The sequence below is a fragment of the Narcine bancroftii genome, chromosome 13, assembly GCF_036971445.1.
Source record: "Narcine bancroftii isolate sNarBan1 chromosome 13, sNarBan1.hap1, whole genome shotgun sequence".
Lineage (NCBI taxonomy): Eukaryota > Metazoa > Chordata > Chondrichthyes > Torpediniformes > Narcinidae > Narcine > Narcine bancroftii.
In genome coordinates, this window is record NC_091481.1 from 76,584,675 (window position 1) to 76,603,120 (window position 18,446).

At 48.0% G+C, this 18,446-nt stretch overlaps 1 protein-coding gene across 1 annotated transcript in view; it reads right to left on the reverse strand.

Moving 5' to 3' along the window:
• The window catches only part of LOC138747917 (ras and Rab interactor 2-like), a 48,626-nt gene that overhangs the window by 8,496 nt on the left and 21,684 nt on the right, over positions 1-18,446 (reverse strand). Inside the window, exons 5-8 of the mRNA XM_069907559.1 lie at positions 15,254-15,345; positions 10,407-10,778; positions 7,169-7,876; positions 619-924 (exon numbers count right to left, since the gene is read on the reverse strand). Of these exons, the coding sequence (XP_069763660.1) occupies positions 619-924; positions 7,169-7,876; positions 10,407-10,778; positions 15,254-15,345 (1,478 nt within the window). The remainder of the gene's footprint in view (positions 1-618; positions 925-7,168; positions 7,877-10,406; positions 10,779-15,253; positions 15,346-18,446) is intronic.

An 18,446-nucleotide genomic window follows, 5' to 3' on the forward strand; every position in this document is an offset into this window, starting at 1 on the left:
GAGGTGTTGGGAGCTCCGATGGTTGGCCGCCGGGGTCTAGGCAGGGGTCCGCGGTCGAGTTGTCAGGCGCTCCAATGGGCAGGGGGCCTGGGTCTAGGTGAGAGTCTGTGGTGGAGGCGTCGTGAGCTCCAATGGGCGGGTGACCGGGGTCTAGGTGAGAGTCTGTGGTGGAGGCGTCGAGAGCTCCAGTAGGTGGGGGGCCAGGGTCTAGGTGAGACTCCGTGGGGGTGGTGTCGGGAGCTCTGATGGGTAGGTGGCCAGGACCAGGTGGGAAGTCCACGGTCGACACATTGGGAGCTCCATTGGGCAGGTGGCAAGGGCCGAGGCATGGTTCATGACCAAGGTGTCGGGGGGTCCAATCTGCAAGCAGCCGGGGCTGAGGTGAGAGACTAGGGTTGATTTTTCCATGAGATATATGGAAAATTCCAGATTTTTTGGGCAACAATGGGCGGGTGAGGGGAAGTTGACTTCTACATGTATGGTAGAAACTACGCTTTTTCAGGTATCTGGGGGAAAATTACCGAGTCCCACTATTAAAAGCCCAGTGGGAATTAAACAGTAATTCCATGATGCCAGAATTTCTAACAGAGGCTGGTGTCTCCTTGAGCTGTGCCTCACCTGACGTCCCAGACATGGCATCATAGATGAGCTTGCAGGCTTTCAACAGCTGTGCGACCTTTTTAAAGGGTGAGTAGGCCAGGTGCATAGCACTGAGTTTCTGCTGGATCTTCTCCAGCCCCATTGCGTCAGGGACGTCCGACCGGATACCCATCTGGGCTGGGCTCTGGCTCTGCAAGATCAGCTGGTTGTCGCTCAGCTTCTTCAGCGAGCCATCCTTGGTGTGGAAGTCGAGCAGGCATGAGTAGATGTGGTCTCGCAAAGGCTTCAGGATGCACTTCTGCAAGGCCTTCTGGATGGCGACCTCTGGGGGAGACAGAGGGCAGAGTTAAGGCGGGGGAGTAAAACCGCGAAAAGTCTGCAGACACCGCGGTTGAAGTAAAAACACGACACTGGAGAAACTCAGCAGGTGAAATGGTGCTGTCTGTAAGGATTTTGTATGTTGTGTGGTGGGGGTGCTGTTGGAAGATGAGGTGTTGTTCCTCCAATTTGCGCTGGTCACAGTCTGGCCATGCACAAGACCATGGACAGACATGGGGAATTGAAATGGGTGGCCACTGGGAGATCCACGCCATTGCAGAGGTCAATGTTTCGGGTCCAGGATCTTTCCTAGGATTCCCTGAGAAGGTCAGGGTGAGACGGGTGGATAAAGGAACTATATCTGATAGGGTGAGACCAAGTGAGTGTGATTACAAACACATCATGCGACTTATCTGTGCAAAGAGACCATGCACATACCCAAGCCAGACTGTTAAAAATAGAAAAGCAAGACCTGAGCTCAGGCAATGAGATGCAGAAAATGTCAGTTCTGATAGGAAAGGGAAAGAAACTTAATTGATGTAAATCTTCAAGAGCAAGAGAAGGATTTTTCAATCAATAGGGTGGCACGGTTAGTGTAACGTGGTTACAGCGCCAGCCAGCGATTGGGACCAGAGTGAGGAATTTGTACTTTCTCCTCGTGTCTGCTTGGTTTTCCCCTGGCTTCCACCCTTCAAAACATACTGGGGGTTGGAGATCAATTGGGTGTAATTGGGCGGCACAGGCTCAAGGGGCAAAAGGGCCTGTTACCCTGCTGTATGTCTAAATTTTAAAAATTAAAATATATACATTCTGAGCAGGAAAGGTGTTACGGAGAGACGGCAGGAGAATGGGGTTTAAAGGGTTAGTAAAATTAGCCATGATGGAATGGCGGAGCAGACACAATGGGCCGAATGGCCTAATTCCACTCCTATGACCTTTGGGCAGCACGGTTGGCATAGCCTTTACAGTGCCAGCGATCGGGACCCGCGCTGTCTGTGAGGAGCTTGTACGTTTTCCCCATGTCTGTGTGGGTTTTTCCCGGGGGCTCCGGTTTCCTCTCACTATTTAAAAAGTACCAGGGGTGTAGGTTAATTGGGCAGGCACGGGCTGGAAGGGACTGTTACTGCACTGCTGGTCCAAATTTAAATTTAACTTCTGTTTAGTTCTGGCCTTCCTTTCTCTAACCATCTTTTAGAGGAAATCACTTAACCTGTGAAAACCAGCGAGGTGTTGTCACAATTCTATATACGCATTCGATCCTGCATGTAGTTAAGTCAGTCGCTTTCAACAAAGCCACAGGAACCGGCCTGCACAGAAACTGTACTCTGTGGTTTTCCTGGAAGCCGTGACAGTGTGCATATAGTAATATTCAGTCACTTCTTGTGTGAGCAAGGATTCTGTCCATAGCCTGTCAGCCTTCATCTTTCACAATGGTTAAGCTGAACTTCCAAAATCACAGAGTCTCGGTTAATGTCTAGGCCTCACCTGCCAGTTCAAATCCCGCATTGTATTCCAGATATAAGCACATGATCATGAGATGATTTTTATACCATGTGCATATGCACCAAAATCCTCAAAAGACTGTAAGATAGAAGCAGGCCATTCAGCCCATCAAGTCTGCTTTGCCATTCCATCACAAGCTGAACCATTCTCCCACTCAGCCCCACTCCCCGGCTTTCTCCCCACAACCCTTGATGTCCTGACTATTCAGATACCTAACAATCTCTGCCTTAAATACACCCAACCGACCTGACCCCACCCCCCGCAGCCACCCGTGGCAGCAAATTCCAGAGGACTCCGGCTGAAGAACTTCCTCCGTATCTCTGTATTAAATGGGCGCCCTTAAATCCGGAAGTTGTGCCCTATTGTCTGAGCATGGGAAACAACTTTGCCACGTCTACTCTGTCCGGGCCTTTCAGCTGAACAGGTTTTTAAAAACAAAGTAGCGTACATTAAATTATGAAGCGATCATAAATACAAAAGAGATTCCGAACTGGCTTGCCCGTGGAGAGCAAAGGGAACATATTCTACCTGGAGGTCAGTGACTAGTGGAGTTCCGCAGGATCCCCTGCTTTTTGTGATTTTCATTAATGACCTGGACGAAGATGTAGAGGATGGGTCAGTAAGTTTGTGGATGACACGAAAGTTGGAAGTGCTGTGGATAGTTGGAAGTGTCGTCGTAGGAAATAGACAGAAATGCTGGAAGACCCCAGCAGGTGTTGTAGTGTCCATGGGAGGTAAAGATATATCACCAACCTTTCAGACTTGATGAGGAAAAATCAATAAAAAAGAATAGGCAGGTGGTGGGGTACAGACCAACATAAAAATGGTGTTCATTGTATATGGAGAGGGAAGGTGAGAATTGATTGGAGGATGGGGGAGAGTTGACTCTGAATGCAGAGCTGGGGTAAAGGAAACAGAGGGAAAAGGGAAAGAGAGAGAGAGAGCTAGAGGAAAAGAGACATAGGGGTAGAGGGGCTAACAAGCGTAGATGTTAATGCTATCCAGTTGGAGGGTGCCCATACGTAAGCTAAGGTGTCATTCCTCCAGTTGGAGGGTGGTCTCAGTCTGTCAATGCATGAGACCTGTAGGCAAGGGAATGGGATGGGAAATTGAAATGAGTGGCCAGTGGGAGAGCCGGGATGACAATGGAACGAAATCCCAGGATGTGGAAGGTTTGGAAAAGCTGCGGAGGAGATTTATCAGGAAGTTGCCTGGATTGTGAGGCAAGTTTTCGCTTTGGAGTGAAGAAGGCCGGCTGAGCTCCTCCAGTATTTACTGTGTGCTTTTACTACAATCACAGCGTCTGCAGGACTTTCCTGTTTCACGCACTTCTGCTACCGGGCTCCGGACCTCCATGGCATCCTCCCACAGCATCTTCACTGTTCAGTCTACTGAGAACCTCCCTCTTTGACTCGGTCTTTGGTCATCTAGCCCACTACCCCCACCAAGTACGACAGGGATGCAGACTGCAGGGAAGCAGAGGACTGGCACAGGGCACCCAGAAAACTGGGAGGCCACCCCCCCCCCCCACCGCCGCTCCCAGTTCGAGAAGCAAAGGAGATGACCCGCGGGACAGTGACCATGGCGGCGGACCAGCAGAGGGTTCTGAGGCTGAAGGACACATGGGTGGCGGGCTATTGGGCGAAGAGGCGAGGAACCCATGTGGGGCCGTGGGCGACTGGCTGAAGGGGTGCCAGGTATCGGAACTGATTGTTGGGACTTTGAATCTGGAGCTCGGGCTGCTGAGGGCTTGGACTGGATTCTATGCGGCTGCGGAGGCTGCAAGAGAGCTGGAGGCTTAGCCATGGGCACTGGGAGAACTCTCTTTTGTTTCACTTTCTCTGACTGTAAGGGGCGCTGGGTAATTTCTGCCGATGGTGAATCTTTGTCTGCCTTACAGCAGACTAAAGGAAATTTTGTGTAATATTACGTTTTGCCTTGATATACACGTCCGGTCCACCCTGTATGACACATCCTCCACCTGACCTTTTTTTTTTTAACCTCCTCTTGCCTCTGCCAATCAACTACCTCTGGCTGACATCCTTGACCCCTCCCTGGTTCACCGATGCCTCACTGGCCCATGGCCAATTTCTCACACCCCGTGTCCTGACCACCCCTCATCTGTGTTTGATTAAGGGTTGCGTGCCGAGAGGTCGATCCCTTTTTTCCCTCTCACTGATGCTGCTGGCCCTGCTGAGGTCCCCCAGCAGAGCATACGTTGCTCCACTATCTTCACAGCTGGCTCCAAGTTCGACCACCCGCAAATTGGATGAACAATGTGATATGTAATTCCACCACTAGGTCACCAGGGGTCATCCCGGTGACCTTGTCTATAAAGCAGTCCAGAGCTACAGTTTAGCCTTCCAGGTTTGTCTCGCAGAGACAAGACCTCTTGTAATTCCACCACTAGGCCACCAGGGGTCATCCCGGTGACCTTGTCTATAAAGCAGTCCAGAGCTACAGTTTAGCCTTCCAGGTTTGTCTCGCAGAGACAAGACCTCTTGTAATTCCACCACTAGGTCACCAGGGGTCATCCCGGTGACCTTGTTTATAAAGCAGTCCAGAGCTACAGTTTAGCCTTCCAGGTTTGTCTCACAGAGAGACAAGACCTCTTAGTGTACATATTAGTTTATTAAAGCTGTCTTATACTCGCACTGCTGGTGTGGTTATTGTCAGTACAATTTAATAAACTAATATGTACACAAAGAGGACTTGTCTCTCTGCAAGACGAACCCAGAAGGCTAGACTCTAGATCTGGACTGCTTTATAGACAAGGTCACTGGATGACCCCTGGTGACATATCACCACAAACAACACCCTATCTTCCAACCGGATGGCACTAACATCGACCGGTTTCCCCATCCCCTACTCTGCCATCTTCTGCCCCCTTGTCTTCTTTGCCCCAGCCCTCCCCCTCTCTCTCTCCCCTTTCTCAGATCACTTCTTATTGTAATCCAATGGACACCTATTGCCCATTGATCTGGACTCCTCCCCCTTCCAGTCTTCCTCCTTTCTCTCTCCCCAGACTTTATTGAGACGCCTGCCTGCTTTTCACTTACACCTTGCAGAAGGCCCCAAAACATTGGGTAATATAATCTTTACCTCCTGTGGATGCTGCGAGACCAGCTGAGCTCCTCCAGCATTTACTGTGTTTTTACTACAATCACAGCGTCTGCAGACTTTTGTATTCCACTCCCCACTGTTCTGGCTGTGAAGTGACCACGTGCTGTTTCCTGACATAAAAGGTGCTTTCTAATTGCACAAAAGCACAGGCCGTCAACGACTGTGCAAAAACGTACAGCGAATTAGAGAGGGTTGCTTCCTTGCAGGAGAAGTGAGAATGTAGAACTAGGAATGATTGAGGGATTGGGTGACCACATATTTAAGGGGAAATCAGTATTAAGCAGAAGGCTTAGGTAGATGAAGTTCCTTTCTATTTAAGGTACTTGGATCTTTTTTTGACCACTATGTGGCCGATCAAGTCTACACATGTTCTGTCCCAATGATTTCCCCCATTCCCCACTCATTCTCACATTCCCATCAATTCCTCTTGATCCCCCACCCCCACCCCATCTGCAATAGTGGCAATTTGTTGTAAGCAAATGCTCTTCCAATGTCACTTTGGGATGTGGGAGGAAACTGGAGCACCCAGGGTTGGGGAGGGGGAAACCACGCAGTCACAGAGGGAACGTGCAAACTCCACACAGGCAGGATCGAACCCGGGTCACAAACACTGATACAACAGCCCCCCCCCCTCCCTCCATAACCTGAGGCCAATTTAAATTTAGACATACAGCACAGTAACAGGCTCTTTTGGCCCACCCAATTACACCCAATGGACCCCTGGCACATTTTGAAGGGTGGGAGGAAACCAGTGCACCCAGAGGATATCCACGTCAGGGAGAATGTACAAGCTCCTTACAGACAGTGACAGTTTATGTGGACAGGATAGGGGCTGGAAGGATTATGGGGAAAGAGGGGGTATGGTGGTTGTAGGGGGTTACAAGGGCAGGGGAGGTTGTAGGGGAAGGGTTTATGGGGATAGAGAGGGGTGTGGTGGTTGTAGTGGGGTTACATGGGCAGGGGAGTTTGTAGGGGAAGGGTTTATGGGGATAGGGCAGTTCGTAGGGACTTGAGCAGGCTACCAAATCAGAATTAGGTGTGGGGGCTCAAAGAGGTGGCAGCGAAAAAAATGGGGAATGAGGGCTGCTTGAGAAGTTGAAGAGATGAGTAAGGACGGAGTGGAAATGGAAATTGATGAGTGGTGGTTTTCAAATTTCAGATTTATTGTCAGAGTACATACATGACATCACATTCTTCCCTGAGAATCTTTTTCTTGTGGGTGCAGCAGAATTACCACTAATTGGTAGTGCAAAAAAAAACTACTCAACTTACAAGTTTGTTAATGGTACGGTTAGTGCAATGCCATTACAGCGCCAGTGACCCAGGTTCGTATCCCGCGGAGTCAGGAGTTTATATGTCTGTTTGGGTTTTACCCGGGGGCTCTGGTTTCCTCCCACCTTTCAAAACGTACCCGGGGGGCATGTAGGTTAATTGGGTGAAATTGCACGGCACGGGCTCAAAATAGCCTGTTACCGTGCTGTAAACAAATAAAGGAATGTAAACAAACTGACTATGCAATACAGAGAGAAAAAAATCAATAAAGTGCAAAAGGAGTCCTTAAATGAGTCCCTGATTGGGTTTGTTGTGGAGGAGTCTGATGGTGGAGGAGGCGCAGCGCATTTACCCATATTACAGTCCTCGTGGTCGCTCTGGTCCAGAGTGTGGGTGAGCTCGGAGCTTTGGGTCAGGTAGTTTCGGAGGCTGGTGATCATCTGCTGGATCCCTTGCAGCATCTCTGTGCTGCTGGTCCGCTTGTCCCTGCTCCTCACCGTGTAGGAGACAAAACCTTGCACCAGGCTGCCAAAGTAGCAGTTCTTGTTCTGGCCCAGCTCCTCGATCTTGTTCCTAATCCTGCGGTCGGGTGATACCAGGCCTGTGAAGGCGTGGCTCACGGCCGACAGGCGATGCCTCACCTTGCTGGTCAGGGCGTACGAGTGGCGCTTGTGCCTCTGGTTGAGCTGCAAGTTCAAGGACCCAGTCTCATCCTCCACACTGCTGATGGACAGGGAGTCCAGCTCTGATATGGGAGGCAGCATGGGACAGTCACAAGCCAGCAGCGAGGTCTCTGAGTGGAACTTCCGCAGGGTGGACTGACCCTTGGAGTCCTCCGTGCCCTCTAACCAGGAGGTACGGTGGTACGGAGGCAGTGTGCTGCTGTCCCGCACTCCCGCTCCCATCCCCGTCCCCCTGCTCCTGGGACTTGTGGGTTCCTCCTTCTGCTCCAGGGAGCTGGATTCCAAATTTTCTCCCCAACTCCAGGCAGCCTGTTGAATGCAGGTCTTCCTTTTCAAGATTGTCGAGGGAGACTCCACGTTTGTGTCTTGGCTGTGAGCTGCAGGAGAACCATTGAGACAGAATTGTTACCATGCACTAACCTTTTAAAACAATTCAATCAGTCCCAGTGTTGGGGAGATGAGAGGCAGGAGCTGTCAGCAAGGGAGAGTTTGTGCGAACACTGGACAACAAAGATTTTGCTTCCTGAACACTTTTGGGTGTATTTTATGGATTTTGGGCTGCTGGTCACGAAAATTGCCTTAAAATTCCTATCACACACAGTTTTTTTTAGATATAAACTATATTTGTGATTTTCTGTCGAATTTTAAGTCTACTTCAAGCGTACAAAACCATGAAGTGCGACATGTCATTGAAAATTCATTTTCTGCATTTGCACTTGGTCTCAGTGCAGTTGGTGATGAACACAGTGAAGGGTTTCACCAGGACATTGTGGCCACCGAAAAGCAGTCTCAGGGCAACTGAAAATCCATCAGTACCGGCCGACTGACACAAGAGGCATCAGATGCTGAGTACAAACGAAGATCAACAGCAAAATATTTTTAGGTCAGTTGAACTAACGCAATGCTTCGGCATTGTTGAGCGACTAAACATGCTAAATTCAATAAAAGTTAACTTAATGTTTCTCCAACATTCTATGGGATACAGCAAATCTGAAATTATCTTTGTGTTCATATTGAAGTTATCTATCATCCTTGATAAGGATTAAAAATCCTTAATTTTTTTTCAGGAAGCAAACCGTTTGAAAACTTTTGTTGTCCAGTGTAATTAGGCCATTCAGCCTGTTGAGTTCTCCCTTCCATTCCATCATGGCCGATTTACTCTCCTTTACAACCCCATTCTCCCGCCTTCTCCCCATAACCCTTGATTTTCTCCTAGTCAGATTCCGATTTCAGATTTATTGTCAGAGGTTCATGCGTGACATCACATACAACCCTGAGATTTCCTTTTCCCTGCGGGGTCTGCAGAATTACCACTAATTGGCAGTGCAAAAAAAAACTGTACACAGCGTAAAACATGTAAACAAAGAACTGACTGTGCAATACTGAGAGAACAAAAAGAAAATCAATAAAGTGAACAGGTAAGAGTCCGTGATTGAGTTTGTCGTTGAGGAGTCTGATGGTGGAGGGGGAGCAGCTGTTCTTGAATCTGGTGGGTGCGAGTCCTGTGGCACCGATACCTCTTTCCTGATGGCAGCAGCGAGAACAGAGCGTGTGCTGGGTGGTGTGGACCCTTGATGATCGCTGCTTCCCCCCCAACAGCAGCGTTCCCTCTGTCTTAAATCTCCCCGATGCCTTAGCCTCCACAGCTACCAGCGACAATGATTTCTATTCACTCAAATATTCCTGCACGGACACACCGCTGGAGAAACTCAGTGGGTGTGAGGAACTGAGCTCCTCCAGCTACAAACCTACAGTCTCCTGGCTGCTCCCATACAGACGCCTATCCTTGGCCTCATCCATTGACGAGGAACAACACATCATACTCCTGGTCAACCTTCAATCTAACAGCATGACTATTGGGCTCTCTCGTCTTATGTAACCTGCAGCGCACCAGAAAATGGGGAGGCCCCCCCCCCCACCAATCTGAGGAGAAGCAAAGGAGACGGGTCGGTGACCACGGCAGTGCACCAGTGATGGGGGGGGTGCTCTGTGGCTGAAAGACCCAAGGGCTGCTGGTGACTTGAGGCGAGGAGCCCGCGCAGGCTGCGGGCTGCTGGAGACTGGTGTCAGGGTGGGGGGCAGATGCACTAAAAGTTAAAATAGCTCTAGAGTGGGGCAACTGCTTGTCTGCTATCAGCTCACAAGCAAAGTTTTCCCAGAGTGTCAGGGTAACCCTTGACAACATCCGAAATATAACAAATCCCATAAGATTAAAAACACAGTCAATGCTGGGGGAACTCAGCTGGTCTCATAACGTCCGTAGGAGGTAAAGATTTATTACCGATGTTTCAGGTCTGAGCCCTTAGAACCATAGAACATAGAAACAGGCCCGATTGACCTTTCTAGTCTGCGGCAAACCATTTTAATTTTGCCTGGTCCCACTGACCTGCACCTAGTCCTTAGACCCCCTACCTCTCCCATCCATGTACCTGTCCAAATTCTTCTTGTGCTAAAATTGATCTTCAAGGTATAATCAAAAAGCAGGCAGGCATCTCGATAAAGACTGGGGAGAGAGAAAGGGGGAAGAATGGGAGGGGGTGGAGTCCAGACTAACAGAGAAAAGGTGTTAATTGGATTCAATAAGAGGAAAGGTTTTGGTTCTGTGAAAGGAGAGAGGGAAGGGGGAGAGAGTCAGAGGGAGGGAGGGAGGGAGGGGGGGGAGAGAGAGAGAGAGAGAGAGAGAGAGAGAGAGAGAGAGAGAGAGAGAGAGAGAGAGAGAGAGAATTAGATCTAAATCCCAGTGAATTATACCATTCCACACAAAAGTTCCTAGCAAAGTCTTGAGGAAGAGGGCATGCAGATGGTGTTAAATGGGCCACAGTAGCATTGTACAGGGAACAGTATTGATGGGCTGAATGTCTTCCTCGTACCCAACACTTTAAAAGGAAAATGTAAAGAGCCCGTTACCTTTAAATATTTCCTTTTCTTCTATCCTCTTGCCCGAATCCGATCTCTCACTATCATTTTGTTCGAGGCTCTCCTGTGAGCTAGCAGGATTCGCCGGCTGCCTGACTGATGGACGCCTGCACCTGGTGGCCAGGCGGGAGTGCCTGAAGGTGTGGGGGGACGCTTCGTGTTTCAGCCAGCTGTCCCCGTGCTCCTTGAGGAAGAGTGGGTTGATGAAGAAGAGTGCCCCGTTTTCCCCCATCACCTGGACGGAGCACATGGGCAGGCATTTCTGCTTCAGGAGTTCCACCCTTGGGTCAGTCTCTCTGGCATGACCAGTGCATTCCTGGCAGCCGGCACCTTGCTTCTCGTTCAAAGTCAGATCCCAAAACACTGCAGGGAAACACAGGAAAAAATCATTGCGCAGCCAGAGAAAAGTCAAGTTTACTCTCATATAACCATTTACGGAGCGGAAACAGGCCATGTTGGCCTTTCGAGTCCGCACCGGTTCACTGATTTTGTGCACCCTCTTCAGGCAATGGTCCTTGGACTAAGATACAAAAGCATCAGATCGGAAGTCTATTCTGCAGATTCTTAAAGCAACCGAGAGAATCCCTTTCCTCTATAGACGACATTTAAATTTTACATTTTTAATTCAGACATACGGCACGGTGACAGGCTCTTCCGGCCCATGTGTCCGGGCCGCCCAATTACACACAATTAACCTATAACACCTGTACGTTTTGAAGGGTGGGAGGAAACCAGAGCACTCAGAGGAAACCCCTGTGGACACAGGGAAAACGTACAAACTCCTTACAGCGAGCGTCAGATTTGCAGCCGGCTCACTGGCATAGTAATGGTGCTGAGCTAACCACTACATTAACCATGCCACCCTATGCTAACTGCGCCACCCTTAAACTAACTGTGCCGCCCTAAGCTAACCGTGCCACTCCTTCTCTAAGCATGTGGCCTCTACTTCCTCAGGAGTTTGCAGAGGTTTGGTACGACACCAGAAACCTTGGCAAATTTCTACTGAGTTGCGGTGGAAAGTGTGCTGACCGGCTGCATCGTGGTCTGGTACGGGGACACCAATACGCCTGAGTGTAAAGGTAGTGGACACAGCTCAGGACATCACAGGCAAGACCCTCCCCACATCTACAGGGGGACGCTGCCTTCGGAGAGCAGCAGTGATCAACAAGGATCCACCCCAGCGCATGCCCTGTTCTCGCTGCTGCCGTCAGGAAAAGAGGTTTTGGTGCCACAAGACTCGCACCCACCCAGGTTCGGGAACAGCTGCTCCCCCTCCACCATCGGACTCCTCAATGACCAACTCAGTCAGGGACTTGTTTAAGGGCTCTGACTTGGGCACTTTATTGGTTTTTTAAAAAAATTCTCTCTGCATTTCTTTATTTGTTTACGCGTGTACATTAAGTACAGCTTGTTTTTGCACTACCGATAAGTGGTGATTCCACCTGGTCCGCAGGAAAACGAATCTCAGGGTTGTGTGTGGTGTCATGGATGTACCCTGACAATGAAGCTGAAATCTGGAATCCGTCTGCTTCGGACTTTAAGTTCGTGGTTCTGGCCCTCCGTGAGCCACACGCTAACGGGGAGATCTTTCTGGTTTTGGTGAACTCCACAGGTGAGATTCCTGAGTCAACCCCGAACTAGTAAAACTACGTTGCCTTTGCTCCATCCCAACTGATCCCTCTCTGGAACTCTGTGCTGGTTCTCATAAGTACTATGACTGAGGTATCTAACTGGACCTGCTGGCAAAATAACCTCCATCTCTGCCATCTTAGTACATGTGACAACAAAAATGAACTTGGGTGCAGTGAAACCCGAAAGCCTGCAGGCGATCCAGAACTGCTGGAGGAACTCGGCTGGTCTCACAGCGCCCATAGGAGGTAAAGATACATTCCTGACTTTGCGGGCCTGAGCCCTTCCTCAGGGTATAAGTAAAAAGCAGGCAGGCGTCTGAATTAAAAGGCTGGGGTTGACAGGAAGAAAGGGCACCTTTCCTCTCTCCTGTGCCCCATCCATACCCAAATATCACCTTTTGCCTGTTGGTCTGTACTTGTCCCCCTGCCTTTTCTTCCTGTCAGCCCCAGCCTTTTAATTCAGGCGCCTGCCTGCTTTTTACTTATACCCTGAGGAAGGGCTCAGGCCCGAAACATTGGGAATGTATCTTTATCTGCTCTGGATGCTGTGAGACTGGCTGAGTCCCTCCAACAGTTCTGTGTTTGAAGCTGCGTGCTGCCTGATTTGCGGAGGGTTTGGAGCATTTTCTGTTTTTAGTTCAATCACAACCGATCCCAATCTCTACAGCAGCCTTCTCGAGCACATTTCAGTGCTGTCACCATTAAAATGTGAGGAACCTGATCACCAATTTGCTCACAAGTCCTCATGAGCAACATGGTAATGGGCAGCGTTTGGGTTACAGCCTAGGTAACCTGGGTTCAAATCCATCGCCGTCTGAAAGGAATTTGTACGTTCTCCCTGTATCTGCATGGGTTTCTCCCGGGTGCTCCGGTTTCCTCCCACCCTTCAAAGCATACGGGGTCTGTTGGTTAATTGGGGGTGGCATGGGCTCGAGTTACTGTGCTGTATGTCTGAATTTAAAAAATTCAATTTAAACACTCCCGACATCGGTTGATGGTTACATATTAACCCGGAGAAATGAGAGAACCCTTCCCCTGACCTCCACCTGAAAGCCTCGATAGGCATTGCGTTTCTTTGATAAGCCATACAATAAAAAAATACAGCTTGAGAAAAAACAGAATACATACATGATATACTTTATGTAAATAATACCCCCTACAACCCCCCATCCCCCCTACCCTCACCCACCCATCCCTCCCCATCCCCCCTCTAAACTACCCCCAAAAAAGAGAAAGGAAAGAAAGGAAGAGATCATATAACATAAAACTCATCAATTAGTTGCCATGGTTTGGAGCAACACCACTAATGGAGATTAATAATTCAACCCCATATAATCCAAATACAGGCTCCAAAAAGGAATAATTATTATGTAAATTATACATTATCTTTTCCAACGGAATACAAGATCTCATTTCCAAATGCCAACGCTGAATACTCGTTAGTTTCATTTTTCCAAGTAATTGCCAAACATTTTCTAGCCACAGCTAAAGCCAATCTCAAAAAAGCAATTTGAAATGTATTTAATTTTAACTCCAACATCAATCTGTTAATATAACCCACCAAAAATACTAAAGGATCAAGGGGAACCTTTAATTTACAAATACCTTCTAAGAGTTCCTTAAATCTATTCCAAAAAGGTTTCACCATCTCACATAACCAAGTAGAATGTAAGAAGGAGCGACTTCCTTATGACATCGAAAACATAAATCCAAAGAAATAAACATATATTTCCTTAATTTCTCCGGGGTTAAATACAATTGATGAAAATTATAATGAACCAATTGATACCTTAGTTTACAATTTTAGTCATACTGTCCTCACATAGATTCATTCAATCATCCTGAGAAATAGATACAGCCAAATCTTTCTCCCATCTTAATCTAAATTTATAAACATTTGGTTTAAGCATTTTATTCTGTAATAAAGCATACATCTCAGATATGAATCCCTTCTTGCCACCTTCAGTAATTAAAGTTTCAAATTTAGTCTGTCTAGGTAACTGTAAAGTACACCCAAAATTATCCAACAATGAGGTTTTAATTTGATAATAAGGAAAAAAGAGTATTCGAAGATATATCATATTTCTCTTCCGTTCTTCGAAAGGAAATAAAATATCCTACTTCGTAACAATCTTCTACCAATTTAATGCCCTTTCGATCGCTCAACTTCAAAAGTTGATTATTAAGTGTAAAAGAAAAAAAGCTTATTTTGATACAAAGGGGTTTTACCCGAAATTTTACCTTGAGAACCTATAGCTTCATATTTTTTAACACCTTAAATCCATTAAGTGTTTCAACACAGGTAAATTATATTTACTCAATAACTGAGGATTCTATTTATAAATAAATGGATCCATCTTCTTCTCACCAATCTGAGATCATTCAATATTAGCCCATATCAAAGGTTTATCCACTTCAAACATCCTATAAATACATTTCAACAGTGCTGTTTCATAATAATTTTGAAAATTAAGGAGTTGCAAACCTCCTAGTGCACACTTCCAATTTAATTTCTGTAATGATACCCTGATCATTTTATCTTTCCATAAAGTATTTAAGTCTTTAAAAGATATTTGAGGAATTTTACAAGGAATTGACTGAAAGAGATATTGAATTAGAGGAAAAATATTCATTTTAATATAATTAGCACGTCCTATTAATGCAAGAGGTCAATCTTTCCTCCGATTCAAATCACATTTAATTTTAGGCATTAAAGTAATTGCGTTTGAAAGATTACCATAAAGCATGGACTCTGGGGTTCAGACAGTTTGGAGGAATACGTTTGAAGATGTTTCTGTGGAGAGGATCAAGTGTGCTGTAAGCAGCGTTACATTTAATGTGATGCACCTGAACCACTAAAGGTCTTCGCTGACTAAACCTTGCATTCAAGGATGCGACATAGTTGCCAAGGGCAATGGGGGTGGCCACACCCGGTCGATCCTTGTAGCGTGGCCTGAGGTGGGGGTAGGAAGCTGCTGACTGAGGGTGACACAGTGATGTGCCATTGGCAGGCGTGGGGGGGGGGGGGATGGTGGAATCAGGGCAAATGGAAAGTTGGGCAGGGGTTGACGTTGACCCGGCACGGAGGAAAAACAGAGCTGAAGTGAGAGCAATGAGGAGGAAGGAGGTAGCAGGGATCAGGGCTGTAATAAAGGAAGCTGTACAAACTCAATCTGAAAGTAACATTAGTGTGGTCAATGAACTCACTCATGCCAAGTGCTGAGATCTTCTCCAGTTCTTCTTTGCTGGTTGAGCACAGGATGGCAAGGGGCACTTGTAGGCGAGTGGGCAGAACATCCCTGCGCAAGAGACCAGGGTACTGGTGTTAGAAGGGAGCACAGGCACAGTGTAATAATCATCACAGGGAGTTCCTTATTTCACTTCAGAGTTTCCTGTTTTTGCAATAACCAAATATGCCACAAACGTGGGGTGGGTTTTTTTTTTTCCGTTCCTTTGATGTTAGGTGGGTGACACTTCTCTATGAAGCCATCCTTGTGGCACTGAGCATGGAGACACTGCACGCAATTGCCAATCACTTCCTGCCAGCAGGCGATGCTCCAGCAACTCGAGGGCCACCACCTTGTGCTGCACCACCTGCTGCTCCAATCAAATGATGGTGAAATTCAGAACAAGAGCAGGTAGAAGTAGAAACATGAAAGTCCGCGGACACAAAGCTGGAGAAACTCAGCAGGTCAGTGTCCTTTATGTAGCAATGATAAAGATACCTCACCAACGTTTCAGGCTAGAGTCCTTCATCAAGGTATGGATAATTGTTGGCAGGAGCCCAAACAAAATGGTAAGGGGGGGGCGGGGTGGGGGAGTTGTACAATCAGATGTCAAACTTGACTTGAGGATGTCAAAGGACCCATTTCATTTCCCTGAGCAGGTGTCACGAGGCTGCGTTGTGGACCAGCTGTTTAATTGCTGTTGCAATCCTGCCCTCCCCTGCTGTCTACGTAAAGTTTGCACGTTCTCACTGTAACCTCGCGTTTCTCCCACCCCCCCCACCACCACATCCCGAAGGCTGGCTGGACAATAGGGCTGCTGTAAATTGTTCCCAGGGCAGTGGATGGCAGGAGAATTAGGAGGAGTCGAGGGGAGAGAATAAGTTTACAGAGATATAAGTGCCAGAATGGGATTGTTCTGACTCAATGGGCCAAATGGTCTCGGTCGTAAGAAAATGTGAAACAATTTGGAATAATCGGGAGACGGAGATCGAGGCTACTGATAGTGGGACGAGAGAAGCGGGAAAGTCCGCAGACACCGTGGATGAAGTAAAAACACACAATGCTGGAGAAACTCAGCAGGTCAAAGTGTCCTTTATGTAGCAAAGATAAAGATACAGAACTAATGTTTTGGGGAGAAGCCTTAGACACAGACAGCAAGAGGCTGGTCCAGCACAAACAAGTACTAACGTCGCCAAAACATAGGTACAGTGGTTTTCCACGGAGCGTCTAAAATTTAATTTAATTTTTAAATTTTAAACGTACAGCACAGTAACAGGCCATTTCAGCCCACGAGCCCATGCCGCTCAATTTACATCCAATTAACCAGCAATCCCCGGTCATGTTTTGAACGGTGGGATGAATCCGGGGCGCCCGGAGGAAACCCACGCAGACACGGGAAGAACGTGTCCTTACAGACAGCGCCGGATTCGATCCCAGTCACTGACGCTGTAACAGCGTGGCGCTGACCAATATGCTAACCTTGCTCTTGGAATGAAACGGCTGCCCCAAGAAAAGATGAGGATTTTTATTTGCTTCAAGAGTTGAAACAGGTACAATTCAGAATGGGCTTCCTGGTGCAGGTACCAACTATCTGTTTCCTTTGGTTCCTGAGACCAGAACTGGACGGGGTGGGGAGGGTTTCAACATATAAGGGGTCAGATATGTTCATGTGGGTTCTGAATCCTCTCCAAAGGCTAAAGGTGGAGATGAGGCAGGAAAGTCAATGAGCAATGATCAGTTTTGAGCTATTTGTTCCTTCCCTTGCCGACAGCCTCCAGTCCTCGCTTGCAGATGTTTACAGCTGACTGTTTCAGAGAGTGCCTGATTCTCCGTTCTGTCTGTGTACTAACCACCGCTGCCAGCCCTCGAACAGCCTGGCTCCTGTTTAAAGGGGATCTCCCCTGAATCCATCTGCCCTCTGCAGAGAGTCATCCAGGGTGGAAACAGGCCCTTCGGCCCAACTTGTCTAGGCTGACCAACGTGCGCTACCCACTTGTCTGCGTCTGGCCCATATCCCTCTGAACCCACCCTTTACTTCCTCAGGAGTTTGCGGAGGTTTGGCATGACATTGGAAACCCTGGTAAATTTCTACAGAGGTGTGGTGGAAAGTGTGCTGACCGGCTGCATCATAATCTGGTACGGGGACAACAAAACCCCTGAGTGTAAAGCCCTGCAAAAGGTGGTGGACTCAGCCCAGGACATCCCAGGACTCCCCAGCATCAAGAATCTCTATAGGGAACGCTGCTGTCGGAGAGCAGCAGCAATCATCAAGGATCCACCCCACCCAGCACATGCTCTGTTCTCGCTGCAGCCATCAGGTAAGAGGTATCGGTGCCACAAGACTCCCATCCCAAGGTTCAGGAACAGCTGCTCCCCCTCCACCATCAGACTCCTCAACAACAAACTCAATCAAGGACACGTTTAAAGAATCTGATGTGCACTTCACTGATTCTTTTCTCTCTGTGTTGCACAGTCAGTTTGTTTACATTTCTTTATTTGTTTACATGTGTGCATTGAGTACAGTTTATTTTTTGCACCACCAATAAGTGATAATTCTGCTGTGCCCGCAGGAAAAAGAATCTCAGGGTTGTATGAACTGACAATAAATCTGAAATCTATCCAATTTTTTCTTAAACATTGCAATAGTACCTGACTCAACCACCTCCTCTGGCATCCTGTTCCATACACCCACCATGCTCTTTGTAAAAAGGTAGCCCCTCAGGTTCCTGCTAAATCTTCCCTCCCCTTCACCTTAAACCTACAGTCCTCTGGTTACCGATTTCCAGACTCTTGATTTCTGCATTCGTCTGACCTCATGATTTTGTCCACCTCTGTGAGATCATCCCTCATCCTCTTGCGCTCCAAGGTATAGAGATATGAATAGCACTTACAGAGAGGGACACCTCAGCAGCAGACCAGCGAGGGGCTTAGCGGTCGAAGGATGACGCTGCAGGCAACCGGCTCATGGGAACCAGGCATGGGCAATGGGATCCCTGAGGGTGCCGATAGTGAGCAGGCCTCCCAAAGGGCCTCGGGGGTTGACAGCTCCATCCACGGGCCAAGGAGGGTGACTTGGGAGCGTGGAGCTTGGGGTCACCACTGGGACAGACAGGAGGACACACTGCTACGGACGTTACGGGGGCTGCAGGAGGTGGTGGCGGTGTTGGAAGAGA